The sequence below is a fragment of the Bemisia tabaci genome, chromosome 9 (assembly GCF_918797505.1).
Source record: "Bemisia tabaci chromosome 9, PGI_BMITA_v3".
NCBI lineage: Eukaryota > Metazoa > Arthropoda > Insecta > Hemiptera > Aleyrodidae > Bemisia > Bemisia tabaci.
In genome coordinates, this window is record NC_092801.1 from 13,129,883 (window position 1) to 13,151,270 (window position 21,388).

General features: G+C 36.6%; 2 protein-coding genes across 10 annotated transcripts in view; both read left to right on the forward strand.

The window, feature by feature from the left end:
- Positions 1-344: 344 nt before the first annotated feature.
- Positions 345-19,508, forward strand: Moca-cyp (nuclear cyclophilin protein Moca-cyp). 2 transcript variants are annotated; one of them, XM_019044084.2, is made up of 9 exons: positions 345-657; positions 1,761-2,054; positions 5,522-5,609; positions 8,505-8,534; positions 9,725-9,876; positions 11,374-11,500; positions 15,673-15,955; positions 16,621-17,082; positions 17,778-19,508. In XM_019044084.2, exons 2-9 carry the CDS (start codon positions 1,769-1,771, stop codon positions 18,813-18,815), a joined length of 2,466 nt encoding a protein of 821 aa, XP_018899629.2. In that variant the 5' UTR covers positions 345-657; positions 1,761-1,768; the 3' UTR covers positions 18,816-19,508. The 2 variants fall into 2 exon arrangements, with proteins under 2 accessions (XP_018899629.2, XP_018899630.2); XM_019044085.2 differs by lacking the exon at positions 345-657 and having other exon boundaries at positions 1,998-2,054; positions 8,449-8,534.
- The window catches only part of LOC140225471 (uncharacterized), a 164,043-nt gene continuing 145,401 nt past the window's right edge, over positions 2,747-21,388 (forward strand). For all 8 annotated transcript variants that reach the window (XR_011900551.1, XR_011900549.1, XR_011900550.1 and 5 more), the window contains exon 1: positions 2,747-4,057. The gene's annotated coding sequence lies outside the window, so the exon portion shown is untranslated. The remainder of the gene's footprint in view (positions 4,058-21,388) is intronic.

The window sequence follows — 21,388 nt, forward strand, 5'->3', positions numbered from 1 at the left end:
TGATATGGGCTCATCTTAATGCGTAGCTACCCCCATCCAAGTGACATTGAAGCGCTGGGTGTAGAAAAGGCATTTCTTGGTTACGGTGTCAATGATTAAAGCGAATGCATGGAATTCGTTAAAATTTTTATTGAATTTTCTGCATTATTTTACAATTCTAATCACTAGAAATAAAATTTCCTCTCTAAAATATAAATTAGCAGCGGAGATTCTGAAGCATCGCGACCAAGAGGTGCCCTTTCTGCACCTTAGAGAGGAGGGGGGATTCAGCGCTAGATGATCTCCAAAGTTACATTTTAAAAAACCCGCGTTTCTGTTGACTGTTGCGATTCCCGTTCAACGGTTTTGATCGGTCAGGTAAACAATCATGGCGGAGTTGCATGCCTGAAACCTGAAACCATCTGAAACTCAGAATTCCAGATTGTGAATAGAAGATCAGGTGTAATTTTTAGTGTAAAATCGCAAAATGATTTATCTCCTTCAGTTCTCTACATGTGTTCAGATTGACTAATTGCGGTAAATTTTTCCGACGGAAACGTGGTTACCTCTCGGACATTCAGCTCTGCTCCGAGGCCGGGATCCATCGGTAGTTCGTCCATCCGTATCAGCTAACTGTTGCCTTTGAATTTAAGATTTTGAGACGACCTTAAAATACTTGTAAGTATCTTAAGCTAACTTGTTTCTTTGGAAGAGAGTGAAGGGATGTCTGAATGAGCGATGCATACTTGCAGCACATCAAAGATGTATTCTGTATGCAGACGGAGCTTGATTCAGCGATCTATCCCTGGTCGGCTTACCGTACCCTATCGCTTTAATGGTAACTTGTCCTATCAGTCGACGCACCTCATTACTTGTGTTAATCACAGCAATTTCAATTCGCATCTTCTGATGCGAGTTGCGGGAAATGGATTCAATACATTTTGATCAAGGAGTGCAATGAAATCTTGTTCCTCACTTGCACATTACCTAACTGCCCTTTGAGTCCCCAAGTGTAATAAAAGTAGTTAAGGCAAGCTGTAACTTCCCCCATCTGTTTTTTTTTCACTCATGGGCTTTAAGGGCATTCAAGTAATGTGCCGGTGATAAATAAGATTATACGAGATTACGTTCTCTGTAAAGACAGTTTGCCCGAATTCCTGATCTTTATCATTACTGCTTTAATGCTGGTTGATATCAGATTAAAAAGCGTGCCTTCCTAAGAACCCCAGTTGAAAGTGGATCTTCTGATATGAGTATGTGGAAGAGGCGAATTCACTTTTATTCCAATTTAAATTACGTTATGTTGTTCTCTAGTTCTTTCTAAGCCTCACCTCGTGACTGAAAATACATCCAATTTGAATGAGTCTGTTGCAACTATAATGTCAATCAATGAGGAAAAGAAGTTCGGTAAGTAGGGGAGACTTCACTTAATACCAGAGTTACTCAATTTTTCCTCTTCACAGATAAAAAAAAAGTGATCGCACTAGGAAGACTTATACGCCTTAAGGGCCAGATGCACCTGCACGCCTAACGCACGCCTTGACCTGGAAAGTAGGATCGACTTTGAGCAAGTCGCAACCTGATTGGCAATGAAAATTGCCCAACACGGCCGAGGGCCTTCTTCCGCCCAAGACGCGTAATAGCTTGCAAGTGTATCTGCCCCTTGACACTGAGACACTGAGGTGTTTTTTCTTTTACTGTAAAAAATTGCCTCAAAAAAGATTGAAAAATTTTATTTTGTTATGATATGGTTTCTATAGTCAAGATGTTTCATTTTTCAGTGGAAAAAATGAAGAAACCAGTGAGGCCGCGATGTTTTTTCGACATAGAGGTAGGTGGTATTGCAATGGGACGTGTTGTGTTCGAGTTGTTCGCTGATGTTTGTCCCATCACGTGCGAGAACTTCCGAGCCCTCTGCACTGGCGAGAAAGGCCTGGGATCAGTGACGAAGAAACCTCTATACTACAAAGGAATCGTGTTCCATCGTGTCGTCAAAGACTTCATGATCCAAGGTGGCGATTTCACAGTTGGAAATGGGACTGGTGGAGAATCCATTTATGGTGGCAGCTTTGATGGTTAGTATTTTCTCTCCTTTATCAAATGGTTATTTTTTAAAGAAAATGTACGACATAATGGGCCAGGGGACACCCCATATTACACACCACCCTATGAAAATGCTCAAAATATTTGGATTGCATTTTGCAAAAAGGAACCACTAGCATTGCAATGATGCTAAGATTGTGCAAATTCATCCTTTGCAATAAAATTGTGGAAATCGTGAAAAACTATGAAATTTAGATGGTAATTTTTGTCTTAAATTCACAGTTTTTAGCGAGTAAAACAGAAACTATTATGGATAATCGGGTTTTTCCTCCAAGACAAAAGAAGTTGCACAATCTTAGCAACATTGCAATGCTAGTAGTTCCTTTTTGCAAAATGCAATCCATTTTCTTCTTTTGGTGAATTAATCTAAAAAATGAAATCGTCGTAAACAATTTTTAGATTTAATTTTAAAGGAGCAATGCCTTGAAATAGTCTGATGAGAGAGTGAGTACACTTTAAAAGGTGTTCTTAAGTAAGTGTTGAAGTCAAATTGTGTGTCATACTTAGTGCGGGTTAATAGGTTTTTAGAACAGTGCTCTACCTTACAGGTAAAATAATGCCAGCTCTCTCAATTTGTAGATGGCTTCTACCATTTTCAAGAACCTCAGATTATTTCATATTTTAGCAGGTATTTCGTAAGAGACATGGTACTCCATGGTAGTACAGGGTTCATGCAAGCTTGAAAAGTGCTTGATTTTAAAAAAAAAATTCAAGGCCTTGAAAGTGCTTGATTTTTTGGAAAGTGCTTGAAAACGTGCTTGAATTTCTCAGATCCACTTTTCGGAGGTCAAATGAGAAAGCATTCGACTTTTCAGACGTACGCTGGAAAGTATTAAAACGTGTTGAAATTGAAACGAGAACTACTCTGCTGAGTTGCCTGCTCAGTCTTTCGTCGCTGCTGAAAGTGGCTGAAAAAGATAACTTTGATCTAATTACTGGCGCTATTAGATTTTACAAGAATGTCTTGTCAAAAATTTTAGAAAAATCTCCAATATCACATGCCTTAGTTCGAAATTTGTCCTGTTTGGATCCGAGAAGTATGATTCACCTAGATGCAGATTCTTCTCCTGTTAGTCGGTCAGCTGTTTGCAAGAAGAAAATGAGGTCTGTCTTAAATACATTGTGTGATTGTAAAATAGTCGTAGCTGGTAAAGTTGATATTATTCTTGATGAATTTGATTCATTTTATCAAAACGTTGTCTTAAAGAAAGCTGTCACCTTTGCACACTATGAGCCTTATAAAGAGAAGTCAAGAGTTGATGAGTTTTATATTAACTTTATGGACAAGGATGAATACAAAAATTTATGGAAAGTTGTCAAAATAACTCTACTCTTAAGTCATGGACAAGCATCAGTGGAGAGAGGTTTTAGTGTAAATAAAAACCTAGAAGTAGAAAATTTAAAGGAGCAGTCCTACATAGCACAGCGTTATGTACATGAGTTTACCGATGAAATGGAGAGCTTATCCAGTATGGTAATAACCAAAGAGTTAAGACAAAGTGTATCAGGTGCTCGCAGTAGATATGCTACCTATTTAGAGGAAGAAAAGAAAATCAAGGCTCTCACAGCTATTAAAAATGAAAAGTCAGAAAAAACAAAATCTCTACAAGAGAGAAAAAGACGCTTATGTGAAGATGTAAAGACCTTAGAAAAAGGTGCAGACGACCTGGCAGAACAAGCTGAAAAGAAGCAAGATCTCTCATTAATTGTTAAGTCCAATAGTTTCCGCCAAAGTGCCAAAAGAAAAAAAGAAGAGTTAGCAATCGTTGAAGGAGAAATTTCGAAACTCTCCAAACAGTTGTGAAAAAGAACCATAAGTCTCGGTTAAAATCTATAACTTTTTAAACTGCTTGTAAAAACATTTTTCTTCATACCTACATTTATTTAATTTCACATTAACATTTTTTTCTTTTTACTTCTGGTTTTTTTACCTTATTTTTTTTCAATGATGTGGGTCCATTATCTTCTTGAAAGTGTTTTTTTTTCTTCTTTCGTCCGGTTTTTTAGTGTTCATAAAGACTCTTTTTTCAAATGATGTGCCGTTCCATACTCCAGACATACTCCTTATGTGTAGCTTCAAATTAAGAAATCCCACTTTTAAAATTCAAATATTTTTACAATAGTGAAAGACTATCAGAAAACATCTTGCTTCAGCTTTATCAAGAATGAATCTTCAATTTTGAGCTTCTTGTCCAAGTACCCTACTATTCTCATGAATTTAATCCATCGGGTAGCATGCAGATTTTCTATTAACTCTTTCATAAGTTGCACCATCTTCAGCCCATCTTATACCTATCGATATCCATCGGATTTAACCCATCGGATAGCATGCAGATTTTCTATTAACTCTTTCATAAGTTGCACCATCTTCAGCCCATCTTATACCTATCGATATCCATCACTTCTTAATGATTAACGTTGTTTCAATGAATATGAAAGTAAGATATTTATTTATTATTATCATTTATTTTTAAACCAACGTTTTGAATAAATTGGAATAAAACATTCAGGTGTAAGTATGGATGGGTAGTTGGTCGAAAACTTATGCGGTGAGCCAGGATTTTACTTTTTTCTGCTTAGAATTTAGAGGTATTTACTTACTGGGTTGTCAGTATTGGTACTGACACTTGGGATGGTCTTTCATTTATACATCCGTGTATTTTTTAATTAGAGGAAAATACTCATTTTAGTTGGTTGTTGATATCTGTCTCGCTATTAGGAGTTTTTATGTCAAAGGTCCTGTGGAAAAATTTCTTGAATCTCGCGCAAAACTGCTTCCAAAAGGCTCTTGAAAGTGCTTGAAAAGTGCTTGAAAATTCAGAAAAATGTGCTTGAAAAGTGCTTGAATTTTTAGCACTGAGGCTGCATGAACCCTGTAGTAACATAACTCAAGTTGGCGCCAATCTTTGAGCTGGCTCTGTTTAGCCAGCGCTCCCTACTTTTAGGCATTAAAGTCTGATTATGATGCACTTTTTTTGTAGCACTGTATGAGGTAGTCAAATTAGCTCAAAAACAAAAAACTATGATTATAAATTTATAAGCCCATTATCCTAAGCCAGGAAGTGTGCTGAATTTTCAAAATTATACACTCTGTAGGACGTGTCTAAGGACGTCCCATGAAAGTATCGCGGCAGGGCTTTGCGAAGAGATGTTATATTGTCAGTTGCCCGATAACCTCTGAGAAGATAGGCACACGTGGTGTCTGGGTGTTGCAGAATGCCAGAGCGCGTTGTAGGAGGAACTCATATGCAGGTTTACAATCTGTAGAATAGTTATTGTCATTAAGAATGAAGTCCTTCAAGGCTGAATAGTTTCCCCTATGTTTTCTAACCCAGAGCCTTTGATCTTCACCATGATTTTTTCATCCTTTTGTAACATATGTTTGAAACAAGATTTTGTTTAATTTTTTACTTAATCTTTTTATTTTTTATTTCCGCAGATGAGAACCTGGATCTAAAGCATGATGAGCCATTTCTACTATCTATGGCTAACTGTGGGAAGAATACAAATGGCTCGCAGTTTTTCATGTGAGAAATAATTCTTTAATCTGATGAACGTTTTAAGATTGATAGTTTGGATGTAGAGACATACCGGACAAGATCAAGATTAAAGATTCTTGACTTGAGATTGCATTTGGGAAAGGGACTCAGGTGCACAGAGGCAAATAGAGAGCTGTCTGCTCAAAGTTGGAAAAATAATTTGTATTTGAGTTTTTGACAAGAAAGACTACAGTAGGCCATAAAGTATCTGTGGACAGTTTATTTTATTTTTGTGCCATGGTGGTCGTAGAATTCTTTTCTATTCCAACTACTTAAAGCTGTGGATGAGGGAGATGAAACTATTGAAACTGCAATAACTGCTCATAATTTCAGAAAAAATTTTACCAACTTCACATATTGATGGCCAATGTTGAAAAGTGTGAATCTCCGATTGCAACATGGCAAATCTGCAATCTTGTCATGGTTCATTTTTTCTGAAGAAGAGTAACCAACAGATTTTATTGAAATCTTCCGTGAATTTTCCTCACATATTCTTAAATATTCACAGAAAACTTCTTAAAGTTATTTGGGTAAGTCTTCTTTTAAAAGAATAAAGCGTAATCAGAGATTTTGAAACGTTTCAATAGAATTACTCATTTTCCGACTCCAGCCATCGATATGAAGAGTTGGCGTCCTAGGTATGGCCACAGTGGCAATCGGAGTAACTCTTGGTTCAGCTAGGAGCTTGCAGATAACTGATTTCAGAAATCGAGACCTTCAAAACAAGCCAATCCTAAATGCTGGTTCCTACAAGTCGGTGTAGCAGTCAATAATTTAATGAGTTTTTTCTTAAAACTGGAGCTTCTAAACTGCTGTACTTCTGATCTGGTTTGACATTTTTTGGCGATTATCGAATGATATGGTTCATGGATCAATGTGGTGTTTTTAACATCACACCTTGAGTTTTTCAGCACTAAATTCTCTTTTCCTGTTTAAGGTCATATTTTCATTTCAACTGTACAACTTATACATGAGTGTGTTATATTTATCGATGCCCAAAGTGCGGAACCTTGTATCTCCATTTGTGACATTGCAGACTTCATGGTTTCCTTGAAACACTAGTCAACGTAATTCATCAAAAACTCCCTTAATTTTTCATCTCTATCACCAGAATATTCTGTAAAAATTTCAAGCTGTGAAGTTGGTTTGTTTCTCCTTGAAAAGTGGACTTTTTGAAACACTGTAAGGTAGATATGTGGTTTCGCACTTTAACTATCGTTATGCTAAGCAGTGGCTTATTCACCATCTTTCACAGAAAATGCTGAGGGAAAAACTTGCCTTCCAGGCTTTCCTAATTGTTACTGATCTTCCTATTTTCAGTGAATTTTTTAGAGTAGGGAAATTTATCAAACGCGAGTCTTACTAATTGTTGAAAGGATAAGCTTTTGCTCTAAGACGCTTTTGCGTAGTGATGAAAATAATCTATTCCTCCGTGATCATGCATCCTCTGCACCTGTGTACCTTTTCATACTTTTTCGACTTTAATACTTATGTCTGAAAGAAAAGGCAATCAGCTTACACAGGGAGAGCACTTTACCACTGACATCACTTTATACTTTTTGAAGTATGTTATGTACAGTGGTAAAATCTTGATGTATGACCAGGATTCAGTCCTTTAAAATTGTGAAACACAGTGTCCTGGAACACATAATTTAATATTTCATCGTGCATGGCTCTCTTTCCTCATGGCTAAATTGAGAAATAGCTCAGGAAAATGGCATTTTTAGCCCATGTGAGACAAGAACATTGAAAAGTTAAGAAGTCGTCACATTACAAGGGAGCTTTTATGTAATGCTAATTGGAAAATGTTCAAAATTTCATCCAAAACACTTCTGCTATTTTTGTTCTATGAGAGCTTTTGACCTGTACTGTCATCTCATTGTTAAGATGTTTTGGTATTCTTTGTGTTGATTCATGGGGTCTCGGTGATTCCTTCAGTTTTGATTCATCAGAATAACCAAGTATACGAAAACAACTCTCCGGATCAAGAAATCCACAACCTCAAGGAGCAATATTTATTAAGAAATGTAAAAAAAGACGCGAAATGTAATTATTTGCATGGAAAGAGCCTGCTAGTACTTATTCTAAGTGCTCACTTAAAACTGCTATGAATCCAGTTCGTGTTTTAATTTTTTAACTTTTTTTGTGCTAATATATTTCCTGAGCGCTCTTTCACTTAATGATGCCAATAAATGCAAGTTTTAGTTATGGTACCAATTTTCTTTTTGCAGTTGATGGTAAAATTTGGGCACAAAAAGAGCAAAATTTGTACTTGTGTCAATCTCCTTTAAAGTGGATCTTCAGCTCTGCCGCCATGCATTCTGGGTACAATCGATGTATTTCAAATTTTAAATTCCAAGTGAATAATTTTGAAAATTCAGTCTCTACATCAATCATTGTGGACTGTTGTGCCGAAAATTATTTTCCAAAATCTGAAAATAAGGTCAAAAATACTGTTTCCAATTTGCAACCGATTTTGATATTGATATAAATGGTTAATTGGATTAAGTACTTTAGACTGCATTTCTAGATTCTGGAAGATGGCTCGCTGCAACGCGACATCAACATTCCTGGCTGATAGAACTAGCGACTAAAATTTCGATTTTTCCAGAAGAATCCAATATATGGTTATACTGTGAAATAAATTGATAACCCAGAACAAATTGAGCCAATGGAAAATTAATCACCAAAAAAAAAATTATTTTGAAAATCATCTGGCCAATAATCTTTGTCAATGATATTAGCATCCACATCACTTGTTGCCCTCATTTTAGTTTTGTAAGCTCAACTTGTTGTTAGAAGTTCACTACTTTTATTTTTTGTCTAGTGACAGACCTGATTCTGGAAGGTCATTGGTTCATGATTCATGTTTTCTTGTTGTAGTACCACACAACCAGCGCCTCACTTAGATGGGTAAGTTTGCATCCCTTATTCTTTGATCCGTTTTTTTGTAACTGCAAGATTGCAAATGCTCATGTTCTTCAATAGATTTTGTTTTGGACACTGCAATAAAACTATAGAGATGTATTCACTAACAAAGCATCAGGCACATAGAAAGGGGGGGGGGATAGAGAAAGGGATGTACATTTATACCAACCATTTACAACCATTTTATACTTTTGTGGATAACCTTTTTAAAGCCGATCAATTCTCTGATATTTCTTGTACTTTGACATTACGTTTATTTACTCTCATTCCCGTCGGACTTATTTTTTCTGAATATCTGGAACATTCAGTGCCTAGAATTTCCAGGATCATTTTTCTGAATTGATGGTGAAACTACAGGAATGCGTGTCTCGGTTTGCACTTTGCAAACTGCCTGTTATACTTGATTTTTTAAATGGAAGAAAACTCAACATCATTTCTTAAAGACTTCATCTGAAGAATAATGCACCTATGACAATCTCTATGAATAGCGTTGGTTTCTTATCCTTTCATAAAGTAAAATGGAAGCAAAGATTTTGAAACCCTACAAACGAGAAACCTACTCACAGTTTCGCTGCCTATGTTCTTCTCTAAGGTCATGAGCATTTGTATTCTTACCTTTTCAAATAGTTTTTTCTCTTTCCCATGTTCTACTCAAATGTTAAAAAATAGTTCTGACAAGTACCCGCAATTTTGAAGTAAGCAATTAATCAAAAGAATCTGAATTACCAAAAAAAAAGAGAGATGAAGGGTTTGAGATGGTCCAGTTTCCAAAGATTACCTTTTTTTTCTCTTTTTTTTGTATTTCTTTAAAGCACAATTTTCTCATTCCTGTAATTTGTAGATCAATATATTTGAATTTTTGGTGACTGAATGGAGTCAGGTTGATTCCCATTAAATGCGTCCAACTGGACTGCAACTATATTGGACTGGAATTTGGAACTATAAATTCTGTCCCGGTTTAAAAACAACGTATGTGCCATTAGTTTCCCTATGCACATAAGTGTTTTTTAGATGAGCCAGAATTTATAGTTCCAAATTTCAAAATGCAGTCCAACTAATCATGTGAATATTAGTTTGGAAGCTTGCAAAGAGAAATGTATTTTTATCAAAATCTTTGGACCTGCAAACGCTTATTTCAGCGAGAGGTTTCATATTTTTGTTCTTTGTTCCGATAGAGTTCACGTCATTTTCGGGAGAGTAATATCTGGTCAAGAAGTCGTGAGACACGTGGAATCTCTGCCTGTGGATCGGATGAGCCGCCCACTTCAGGATGCCAAAGTAGTCAATTGCGGTCAACTTGTACTCAAGTCGAAGTCAAAACCCAAAGGTAAGAGTTGCCTCTGTCCTTTTTTTTTCTCTCTTTCTACCACAGAACTGGTTCTCTTTACCAACTTAGGATATTTAGCGACCTGGGAAACCGGGAAATGTCTTGGAATTTCTTTTTGAGTCACAGAAATCAGAGAAAATATCAGGGAATTTTATTTTGTAAGCAATTTTTGTGTCAGGGAAATGTCAGGGAAATCGAAAAATACGATTTTTTTTTTGTTGAAAATTGATGATCAATCAAGTTTCAGAAAAATGGAATCAAAACCAACATTTCTACCAGAATGTCTGCTGATGTCTTTTAAAGTTTAAAAATGACGCAAACATATCTTGCACAAGTTGAGGCGCCATGTATTTTACTCTATGTATTCCTAAACCATGAAAAAATTCTCACTTACATCTAATCAGTTCAACCATGTTGAAAAATTAGGAATATTTTTCCTTTTTGTAAGGGAAATGTTAGGGAATTATTTTTTCCGTCTGTCAGTGAATTTTACATTTTTTCCTGGTTTTTTGGCCGATTTTGTCAGGGAATGTCAGGGAATTTTATTTTTCAAAATTGCTAGACACCCTGCAACTCTAAATGCTGCATCTGTCATTTGAAAGTTGTAGCGGAAAAGAAACAAAACAAATGTAAAATTTAAATAGTTCAGTATCAAAGTAAGAGTTATGTAATTTATGAAGGAAGCTGATACAGTACTATGCTGAATATCAGAGGTGTGGAAAATGCTTGATGAAGCGTCCGTCTTGGTTTGTGAAAATGTAGCATGGTCTCGAAAATGTCAAAGGAGGGAAGATTTTCATGAGTCAAAAGTTGTAAATCAGAGAAATCATGGAGAAAAAGGTCCTCGCTTTTAAAATTGGTGGGTAATTCTGTGGAAAGCTGTTGAGAAAAATGTCGAAAGCCAATGAGCAGGCATCAGGAAATGTAGAAGCTCAAAAGATTCTGCACCCCTGCTGAAAATATTTGTAAGTGCTCTGAAAAAATGCACTTGAAATATCCCACTGAAAATGGACAGTCTCTAACCATTTTCAATGAACGAAGTTCTAATTTAGAAGTTTCTCCAGATTTAATGTATTTACATTAAATCTCACAGGTAGGTGAACTGAAGTCTGTCAGTGAATTCTTCGCTTTATTTTTAAGAACGAGTAAATATCCATGGCCAAAGTGTGAACCGCGTATCTCCATTGCGGTATTTCAAATTGTCGGTTCCTATTTTTTTTAGGAAAAATAACCCAAATTTAAAGCTTGAAATTTATCCACTCCGCATTCTGCCAACAGATGAAAGATCAAGGAAGTTTTAAAAAAATTACATTAACTAGTTTTCCTCAGTAAAAATTAAATATGACATAAAGTCTGCAATGCCGTAATCGGAGGTGAGTTGTTTTGCACTTTAGCCATTGATATGGATTAGCCTGGCAAATTTTTTAGATTTATTTTGAATATTGTGTATTTACAAGTATCATTCATTCGCTTAATGAATTTTCAAAACCTTTCTAGCTAAAAAAGAAAAGAAGAAGAAGAAGAAGAAAGAGAGTTCAAGCAGTGACACAGAAGATGAAAAATCGGAGAAAAAGAAGAAAAAACACAAGCACAAAGAGGAGAAGAAGAAGAAAAAGAAGGACAGGTGAGTGTCTTGTCAGTTTACTCATGGATTTTCATTCATATATGAGCAAAGTCCACTCTGGGTTGTCAGAGTGATAGTAAGGCATTTTAGAGTTTTTTCTTGTTTTTTTTTCCATTTGAGGAAGTAAAATAATTGTGCTTTCTCACTTGTCGTGCAACAGTCTAAATCTGTAAAAAGTACTTGCAGTTCACCCCTTTGCAGAGGATGACCAGTATGTAGAGATCACAGAGATAGTAGCAATTCCTGCGTTCTGATGCTCCTGATCGAATTAAAGGCGTTAATTTGGCTGAAAATTCTCAAAATAGAGCTTGGTTTATTTTCAAATGCTTCTGAGGCACCTTTTTAAAAGGGGATTTGGGATGAAAAAAGTGTTTGCGTTTAATTAGTCAAGGGATTTACGGAGCCCAAATCCCCAAGGAAAATCGCTCTACAAAAGTCTAAATACCACAATGGATTTCAAACATGCCCAAATGGCAGAAAAATTATTGCAATAAATTACTGCAATAGTAAAATCGCTATCTCCTCTCATTCTCTAGTGATTCTTACCAAAATAAAACGCATTTTAATATGAAATTGTGGTTTGTTTACTACTAATAACATGAACAATAGGGTGGAGCGTTTTTGGGCTTTTTTTTTATTTTGAAAATGGACATAGTACAGTAGTTGTGAAATGGTCTAAAAGTAACGCCTGAATTTTCCTGAATTTTTTCGTCAACGTTTAGGCCTCCCGGATTGACGTTGACGTCAAAATTAGCGGAAAATCCGGGTTTTTTGACGATAACTTGGCAACAATGGCAAATACGACAAAAATGCATAGAATCAGAGTTGTTGGAAATTAAATTTCCAACAAATCACTTTCTTATCGTTTTTTCTGTAAGTGCAACCGTTTTAGTGTAAAATTCGAAAACCCGTATTTTTCCGGAAATTTGGCACAAATTCTCGTTCAGTCCGGGAGAAATACGGTAGAAATACGGGAGAAAGAGGGCTAACTCGGAACAAATTGCGTGATAGACTTTTCCTACAAGAATACCATCATCGGGTTGGCCTGAATAACACAAAACATACAAAATGTTTTCCACGGCTCCACCGCGGACCACCCCTTAAAATTCCTAAAATTCAAAAAGGCGGCCGTGTTTAGATTATCAAGCATCAAGGTAATTTAAAATGTGCATCTCGTGTGGTATGAGGTGTCGTTTCCTATGATTTTTTAGTCGTAAATTTCAAATATAGTGTTAAAAAAAGCCCCTGGTCAAACGGGGTGCATCAAATCCAGGACGGGCGGCCAACTTTGAACGGCAGGAGGGTATGTTTGTCCCATATGCCCTCACATTCCCCCTGATAGTTCGTCCTAGTACCACTTCTTCGCGTGATAAGTGAAGTGAGTTATTAGTTCCTTAAAGAATATCGACGGCGAAATTCCCAAACCAGGTATCTCGTTTGCAATATTTGAAAATTCCAAGAATTCTGCAACATCGCAAACCGATACATGCTTTGGTTGTTTCATCGTAATTTTGGTCGTAGATTTCCAGTATGACGTGATGAATACCACCTGGTTAATCGGGCTGCACAAAACTCAAAAAAGACTGATAAGTTTGAAGGGTGGGAGGACTTAAGCAAGTTAAATAATGACGCAATGAGTGAAGTGAAGTATTATTCCCTGTGTAATTTTGGTAAAATGTGAAGTAAAAAATTAAGTGGAAAATGAATGGTCAAACAGGGTGTCTCAAATCCACGATGACTGCCTGTAAAAGGCAGTAGTGTTAACCAGAGGTGTAGGTATAATGCTGGAAGGCAATATCTGAACGGTGTTTGCGTGCAACATAGTTCCTTTTAGCATTACGTCTTATTTTAAAATATGTCTTATTATACATCTTCGAAAATAAGGTACCGATTTCCGTGTAAGTAATATCCGCGTTTAAAATCCTTTTATTCCCCCGAGAACCAAGACTCTTTTTATTCGAAATGTGAATAAAGCAAATTAGGTCACGTGAGAATCATGGCGAAATAAAAAAAAAAAATCAATTTTCTCTAAAATCAAAAGTTGACGACACCACTCTTCAAAAAATATACTGAGGAACATCATCCGGTGGTATGAATCATCAATGTTTTCATTTTTTCATTCTTTTTCTTTTAGTAATAGGTAACTCAATTGCATGTAAATATCGCTTATTCAGCAGTCTCTCTTTGAATTGTACATTTATTTTGTAGTGTCGTTTTATTGATTCTTCATATGGAGATAGTCACCATCCTCGATTTCAGCTCTTATTGAGGAGTAATATTAATTGTGAACATTTAAGAAAACTTTTAGATTTATTTCAAAGATTTTTTACTATCACACTTTGAAATTTTCTGTTCTGTCCTTCACATTTAGAAGTCATCCACTTATCCCATAATCGGGAGACCCCGCACGATTATGAGGCATTTTCTGTTGTAACTTTAAAATTTACGAACAAAATTATCTAAATTCACCGCAAACATTGCGGCATCTTAAACCCTAGTAACCTGCGGATTCGGCCTGGATTGCCAGTTTTACGCCTCCTGACCAGGTGTCATTCATCGGATCATAGATGAGGTCTTATAAAAGACAATTTAATTTTGAACCTCTAATCAAAATGCTAAACCAATATTATCCAGAGATCGTTACCTTAATTTCAATTTAAAATGTAATACACTAATCAAACTTTATAAGCTACCCTCCCGCCGTTCAAAGTTGGCCGCCGTCCTGGATTTGATGCACCCCGTTTGACCAGGGGCTTTTTTAACACTATATTTGAAACTTACGACTAAAAAATCATAGGAAACGACACCTCATACCACACGAGATGCACATTTTAAATTACCTTGATGCTTGATAATCTAAACACGGCCGCCTTTTTGAATTTTAGGAATTTTAAGGGGTGGTCCGCGGTGGAGCCGTGGAAAACATTTTGTATGTTTTGTGTTATTCAGGCCAACCCGATGATGGTATTCTTGTAGGAAAAGTCTATCACGCAATTTGTTCCGAGTTAGCTCCTTTTCTCCCGTATTTCTACCGTATTTCTCCCGGACTGAACGAGAATTTGTGCCAAATTTCCGGAAAAATACGGGTTTTCGAATTTTACACTAAAACGGTTGCACTTACAGAAAAAACGATAAGAAAGTGATTTGTTGGAAATTTAATTTCCAACAACTCTGATTCTATGCATTTTTGTCGTATTTGCCATTGTTGCCAAGTTATCGTCAAAAAACCCGGATTTTCCGCTAATTTTGACGTCAACGTCAATCCGGGAGGCCTAAACGTTGACGAAAAAATTCAGGAAAATTCAGGCGTTACTTTTAGACCATTTCACAACTACTGTACTATGTCCATTTTCAAAATAAAAAAAAAGCCCAAAAACGCTCCACCCTAATGAACAAGGTTGGTGTTGAGGCTGAGCAACATTGTAAATAAGTCCAGCTGATGTTAAATAAAAATATATATAGGTTAACTGCTCTAAAAAAGGCTGCGTGTAGTGAGCGAAAATAAATTGAACTTTCTTACGGTGAATCTTGTAATTTTATTACTTAGTGTTAATGATTGTTATTATTCACCTACGGCTCAACAGTTGGCTTCAACATTATTCTGAAGATGGTTATGACCATCCTATTGTTTCCATGTACGAAGAGTAGAAAAACATTTGACTGAAGTCGCAGAAACCTACGCTTGCTTCTGATTGTTGCTAAATGAGATCATTTGGTCTAGTGGGAATCAAAGTGTTTTAAATTTGCGGAACAGTTGCTCATTTTGAACTGTGTTTTTCTTGGTTTCCAAGTTACTTTCTCACTTTTTTAACTGTGTTTTATGCATTATTTACTGTGAGACAAGTGCATTTGCAATTAAATCAAGGTTTAGTGACCCGTTTAAAAAAAAAAAAACCCCATATTACTCAGGCGATTGTGAGACACATCCTATAAAAAAAAAATTTCGAACTTTAGCTGGCACCGAATTTTTTGGTATTCTGTGCGTAGTCCTTTAAAACGGTTCAAATTATCAACACTAACACATGCATAAGAGATAAGTTCCTGTGATTTTATTTTTATTCAGAAACTGATATTTATGTGCGGATTGAATACGCCATAACTGCCAGCTTTGAAATATTCATTTATGATTTTTTTTATCAACAGCTTGACTTATTGACTTATTTTCTTGGCAGGAAATCATCTAGCAGTGAATCCTCGAGTGAATCGGAGAATTCGTCTGAATCTGAAGCCGAGTATCATCCTCTAGTTACTGTTTCTAACATCGATCCGAAAGAAATCCCAGATGTACCGCAGCCCAAATTCCTTTACCGCAAAGTGGACAATAATGAGAAAGAGGATTCAAAGAAGAAGAAAGACAAGGACTCAAAGCGGGAAGACAAGAGAGAAGCAAAGAAGAGAGCCAAAATTCGTGGTTACACCAAGTCTGGTCGAGTCATCAAAGGGCGAGGAGTCCTGGTATGTTTCTTTTTTTCATAATTTTTGGAATATAATAGAGTACCTCAATGCTCATTGTTAGCTCTTATTTATTTCATTTTGTTCGAAAATAATCTACATGAGCCCATTTATTTACTGGACATTCTCAGAAATTTTTAATGCCTCTTCTCGACGGGATATTTCCCAAGCTCAAATCGCAGGAATGAAACTTCTGAGCTTTTTTCCCGTTAAACAACACAGCAAAATTTCTTCTTCTTTTTAAGTCGTTCCTGGAACCTTACAAGGACTCTTAGTTGGTACTGTGATTAGTATTGACTAGCTCCGAACTAGTATTGACTAGCTAGTATTGACTAGTTTTCCCAACTTCGCCGGTGAGATTTTCCCTGAGACAAATCCCATGGGACGTCCCGTGGAGACAAGGCCTATGAGTGAACTTTTTTTAGGGAATAATAACTTGCAAATCAGTTTGGTGAAGTGTCCTCAGTTTCTTAATTTTCCAACAATTGTTACTTACTTCGTTTAGCAAGTGGAGGTTTAAATTTTATTTTAAAATTCATATTTTAAATTTAACAATTTCGTAAGTATAATACTTTATACCAGAACTTCATTTCAAATCTTTCGTTTTAATTATTATTCTTTTGTTCCTTGTATCGTAAGTTGATAGCGTAATTTTTTTTCATCAACAGAGGTATCGGACCCCATCTCGCAGTCGGAGTCGCAGCAGAACTCCACCGCACTGGAAGCAAGCTGCAAATCGAACCATAAAACTATCCGAACTTGAAAAGATGGCTTTGGAGCAGAAAGAAAGAGAGGAAGAAATCAAGAGAAGAGAGGAAGCGAGGAAACAGCGACACGCAGAAAGAGAAAAAGAGCTAGCCAAAAAAGAAGAAGAGAGGAAACGCAAGAGAGACAATCCAGAGAAAAGTCCTCACGGCCGATCAAGAGATAAGTCTAAAGATCAATCAAAGGACCACTCAGATGAGAAGAAGAGCAGACCTCATCAGTCGGATGATGAAAAAAGAGAGAAGATAACTAATGGCCATTCGAAGACCAGTGCACAAAATGAGAAAACTATGGAGGGATTAGTCGATTACAACGCTTTGGATTATGATGAATCTGGTGATGCTTCGGATACCAGTCGAGGCAAAGTAAGACTTGTTTTTAATTATTCTGTAGGTACTTGCATGCACTAGACTAGATCATTTATTGGTTGAATGAAAATCAAATATTGGTGCATTGCCAAAGTAAACTTATCCAATACCGTTTGGCTTTTCTGTTTACTGAACAAACACAACTCAACTGTCTCATCGCCCTCCCGCTGTGCTTTGTGAGATTGTCTGCTTCCCAAAATGTTTAATAATGCTCTTCCAATTAGGAAATGTATTGAACGTCGAACTATTTGCACATTTAATCCTTTTAAAGGTTAGGATTCAAATTAAAAGAAATTCAGCCTTTTATGAAGTTACAAAGACTTTCAGCTTTTGTCTATTTTTTGGCAAAGGAAAGAAAAGTAAATTTCTTCTCCAAACTACCAATGTTGCAACGTTAATGCTAGGAAACGCATTGACACCAAAATTTCAATTGTTCAGCCCCTTATTTTTGGAAATAATACTTTTGAAAAGCTCTAGATTAAAGGTTAGTGTAATGAAATAATAATGGAATTTAGCTGCAGCAACGTCCTTTTTAGTTTCTTTTATTACGTTAAATAATGGTTTATTCCATTCTTAATCCAGGTCTCTTTTTATATTGCATTATTTTGTATCCTCATGCATGTAGCCCTATCCATGTAAATCTCCTTCTTTCTTTTAGTGTTTTAACTGTTGCGCTTTTTCTCTTATTACAGGAAAAATCTAGTCCCAAAAATGATAAGAAGAAAGAAAAGGACAGCGATGCCATTGTAGCAGAAATGTTCGCTCAATTGAATGCCATCGAAGAAAAAGCCCACTCTTTGGAAGGCAAATACACCAGCTCTAAAAGCGAGAAGAGCCATCGGAAACAGGACTTGGGAGCAGACTCAGGGGTGTCGAAGACAGAAAAAAAACTGATGGATATGTTCCACTCAGGAGTAAATTTCGACAAAAACCTCTTGAAGCACATCAAGCTCAGCAAAGAAAATGTCATCGAGAAAAATCAGTTATCTGACTCCTCCTCTGAGGATGATGAACCAAGTCGTACTTCGCGCTTCAAGCAAACTGCTAAAGCTGAAGCGAAGGACGGCAGACGTAGGTCAAGATCCAGAGATCGACGAAACCGTTCACGATCTCGTGATAATAGTCGTAGGCATCGATCTCGATCTCGGTCGAAAGGACGAACAGTTTCCTCCTTGCGTAATAAACGAACTGAAGAAAAGCGACGGTCTGTATCACGTTCCCGGAACACATCTCGATCTCAAAAACACCGGTCTACCTCTCGATCGCGGAATCATCGGTCTTCATCTCATTCAAAACGTAGGAAATCTAAGAGTAGGTCACCTCGTTCTAGACATCACAAGTCACGTTCAAGGTCTCATAGCAGGCGCAGGAGCCCCTCGAAAGACTCCAAGCGAAATAGGTCAAAGTCCCCCGCACGTCATACTAGTAGCTCAAAATCCAAGGCCTCAGAGCAGAAATCCAACAATCGTAGATCAAAATCCAAGTCTGTGGAGCGCTCGAAAGTGTCCAAGCGTCACCGCAAGTCTAGCAGCTCCTCGTCGAGTGATTCTAGTGTAGATAAGTCTAAGGATAGCGCGACCACTCGCTCCGATAAAGCACGGAAGAAGTTGACGGAACGTTTAAAGCATTTAGAGAAAGTGAGGGAAGCCCGACTGAAAAAACGATCCGCGAGTTCCTCGGACTCTGATTCTGACTCATCCTATGACAAACGTAAAAAGAGACGACGCTAAACTGAAGTTTACCTCCTCTGATCACTGCGTGCGTGGAGAGGTGTTATTTTATCTGTCCTCAGTTTTATGAGTCTGAATAAATCGTCTGTGATGAATCTGAAACTTATAAAATGATACTTTCTAAAAAAACGTAAATAATGCAAGTGAGTTGAGCTCTGTTTTAATCAATTATACAAATGTTAAGGTATTTTAATACTTGCTTTTTCAAGTTGTGTTGCTGTCAAGGCACTTACAATCTGAGTTTATCTCTAAAATTGAAGAATGATAATTTGGGACTTATTAATAACTGTCAGTTGCTGCCAAAATATTTTCACTGTTCCATCAACTTATTGTATGAAACTGAAATTTTCCTTGATTCTTTGGGTGAAAAATAAATCCTAGTTCCAGTTTCAGAAAATTTAATCTTGTGGTAGGAAAAAATCATCATTGGTTACCTGTATAATTCTTCTGGTGAATTAAAAAAAAAGAAAAACTATGACTTTTTTTGCACTACGACTCTTACCTTTTCAACTACGTATAATTTTTTTTTGTTCTGTTTAATTATAAGCAGTGTAAATTTTTTTTTTTTTAGAACTAATTAGTGAAACAATACATCGATGCCGAGTTTAATCACAATTTTTCAGCTTCGGCAACGCCTTGAAAGCCTTCTCATTCGTCCTTCAAGTTGCATCAAATAAAAGCTTTATTTGATAATTCTCCGGAATTTTTTTCTCTATTTCATTTTCTTGCCCTCTTCTCAATTTTTTTTAATTACTCAGGAGTGATTAAGCGAGTATATATCGGGATTGAAACATATGCATGAAACTTAGATTTTACATATCAATGGCTAAGAAACAATACCGTCTAACTAACAATTTCGGCGTAAATTAGTAAGCAACTTTTTCGCATTTTGCAGTATAAAATACGCAAACTGATGTTTTTAATTTTTCCAACTCTGCATGCAAGCACTGTAATGAGGATGCAATGTTAAAAAATAAACAGCAAACCTAGCCTCAAAATTACAAAAGTGGCGAAGTTCTTTCTTTGCTCTGGAAAATTGACAGCCAGCAGGTAGGCGGTATTGTTCCATAGTCATTGACATACTTCCTTAACTCCATGATCAGTGGTATACGCTGATGGTAATTCTGAATGTATAATATATCTGGAATGAAGTATTCGCCTGTCGAATACAATCAAGAAAACTATTCCATGACTTCAGAAAAAAATATTTTACTCCTAATGTGCTTGCTTGAAAAGCATCATTAAAAAAAACAGTGACCTGTAGTCAACGAAGAGTTTTAGCTCAAGAAAATTTGCCAAGAACCCATTTGAACTGAGACTTGCCGAAAGGACAAACTTCTGTAAAACTGTAACTTATCTTAGCTGTACAGGGTGATCCAAAAGTCCCGCAATACTAGGCATACCAGGCGTACTGGGCATAACCTCTGTAACTTCTTACAAATTGAGGTAGAGACTAAAAATGTTGTGAGTGCCCCTAGGTCAAAGGAAACGATTTTTTGAAGCCTCAAAAATTTCAAAGAGACTTTCCTGGAAAAATACGAGAACCTGAAGGGCTTTAGGGGTGGTGGGGAACTTTTTGATCACCCTGTACAGCATTTATCTGCAGCAAGTCAAAAACATAAACCTAGACCTAAGCTGTAATTAAAGCTTCATGCCATCAGTCAATTCTACTTTTATAATCCATTGGTTAAGATGTTTGATCTATTCCTTGCAATGTTTGTGATAAAGCAAAATGTTTCTGAATTTTTAGCAAATTATTCCTGAACATTCTGTTCTTTTAAAAGTGATGAAGTAAAGTAAATCATCCACATCTAATTGAAACAATAAAAAATTCTGTCGTTGATAATGACTCTTGTATTCCTCATTTCATCTCTCTTTTTGCATCGAATCAAAACATGATTGCGTTTTCTAATATCTTACAACAAGAATGAGCTTAGATTTCCACTTGCCGCAGAGTCTTGTTTTTACGGTTCACGCTTACGGATAGCAAAAAATTTTGAGATCTGATTTAGCGTCAAGTTTCTACAACCAAGATCAATGGAGATGTCGCTCATCAAATTCACCGTGGTAGTGCAAACCACGGTTTCTTACTTCTCAGTCTAATCCATGGTGTCTAGACCAGGAAAACCAAGACTCATCAGGGAATGAAAAATTTTAGGGGAACATCAGAGAATCTGATTCAGAAACCGGAAATCACTTCTTCTGTAACGGTTAGAATCTCATTTCTCTTTAGTTATCTTAAGACTACTTTGGTACCCCCCCATAGGCCTGTGGACTAGGTTTGAGCAACCACAGGCCCCATGGTCAGGAGCCCCTATGCTAAATCTTAATCTTCAAAATTTTGGTATTGGTCCATTTTTCATCATGATGAAAATTGGAGGTTTTCCTCAACCAGAAAAATGCGAAATATCTCTTAAAACTGTTGGTTGTAGAGCATAACGAACTAAATATTGCAGCTTCCCTATACTTCTGTAATTTACTTTTGCATCCTCCCATAGGCCTATGGGGTGAGGAGCCCCGAAGACTCAATACTTATTTTTAAAATTTTGATGCCGGTCGATTTTCATCATGAT

What these genes read in the sequence shown, in the direction of transcription:
- Moca-cyp (XM_019044084.2), top strand. Translation starts at nt 1,769, where the DNA reads ATGAAGAAACCAGTGAGGCCGCGATGTTTTTTCGACATAGAGGTAGGT. An exon ending in AATGGCTCGCAGTTTTTCAT is followed by an intron (nt 5,610 to 8,504) that starts GTGAGAAATAAT and finishes TTCTTGTTGTAG; the next exon opens with TACCACACAACCAGCGCCTC. An exon ending in CCAGCGCCTCACTTAGATGG is followed by an intron (nt 8,535 to 9,724) that starts GTAAGTTTGCAT and finishes TTGTTCCGATAG; the next exon opens with AGTTCACGTCATTTTCGGGA.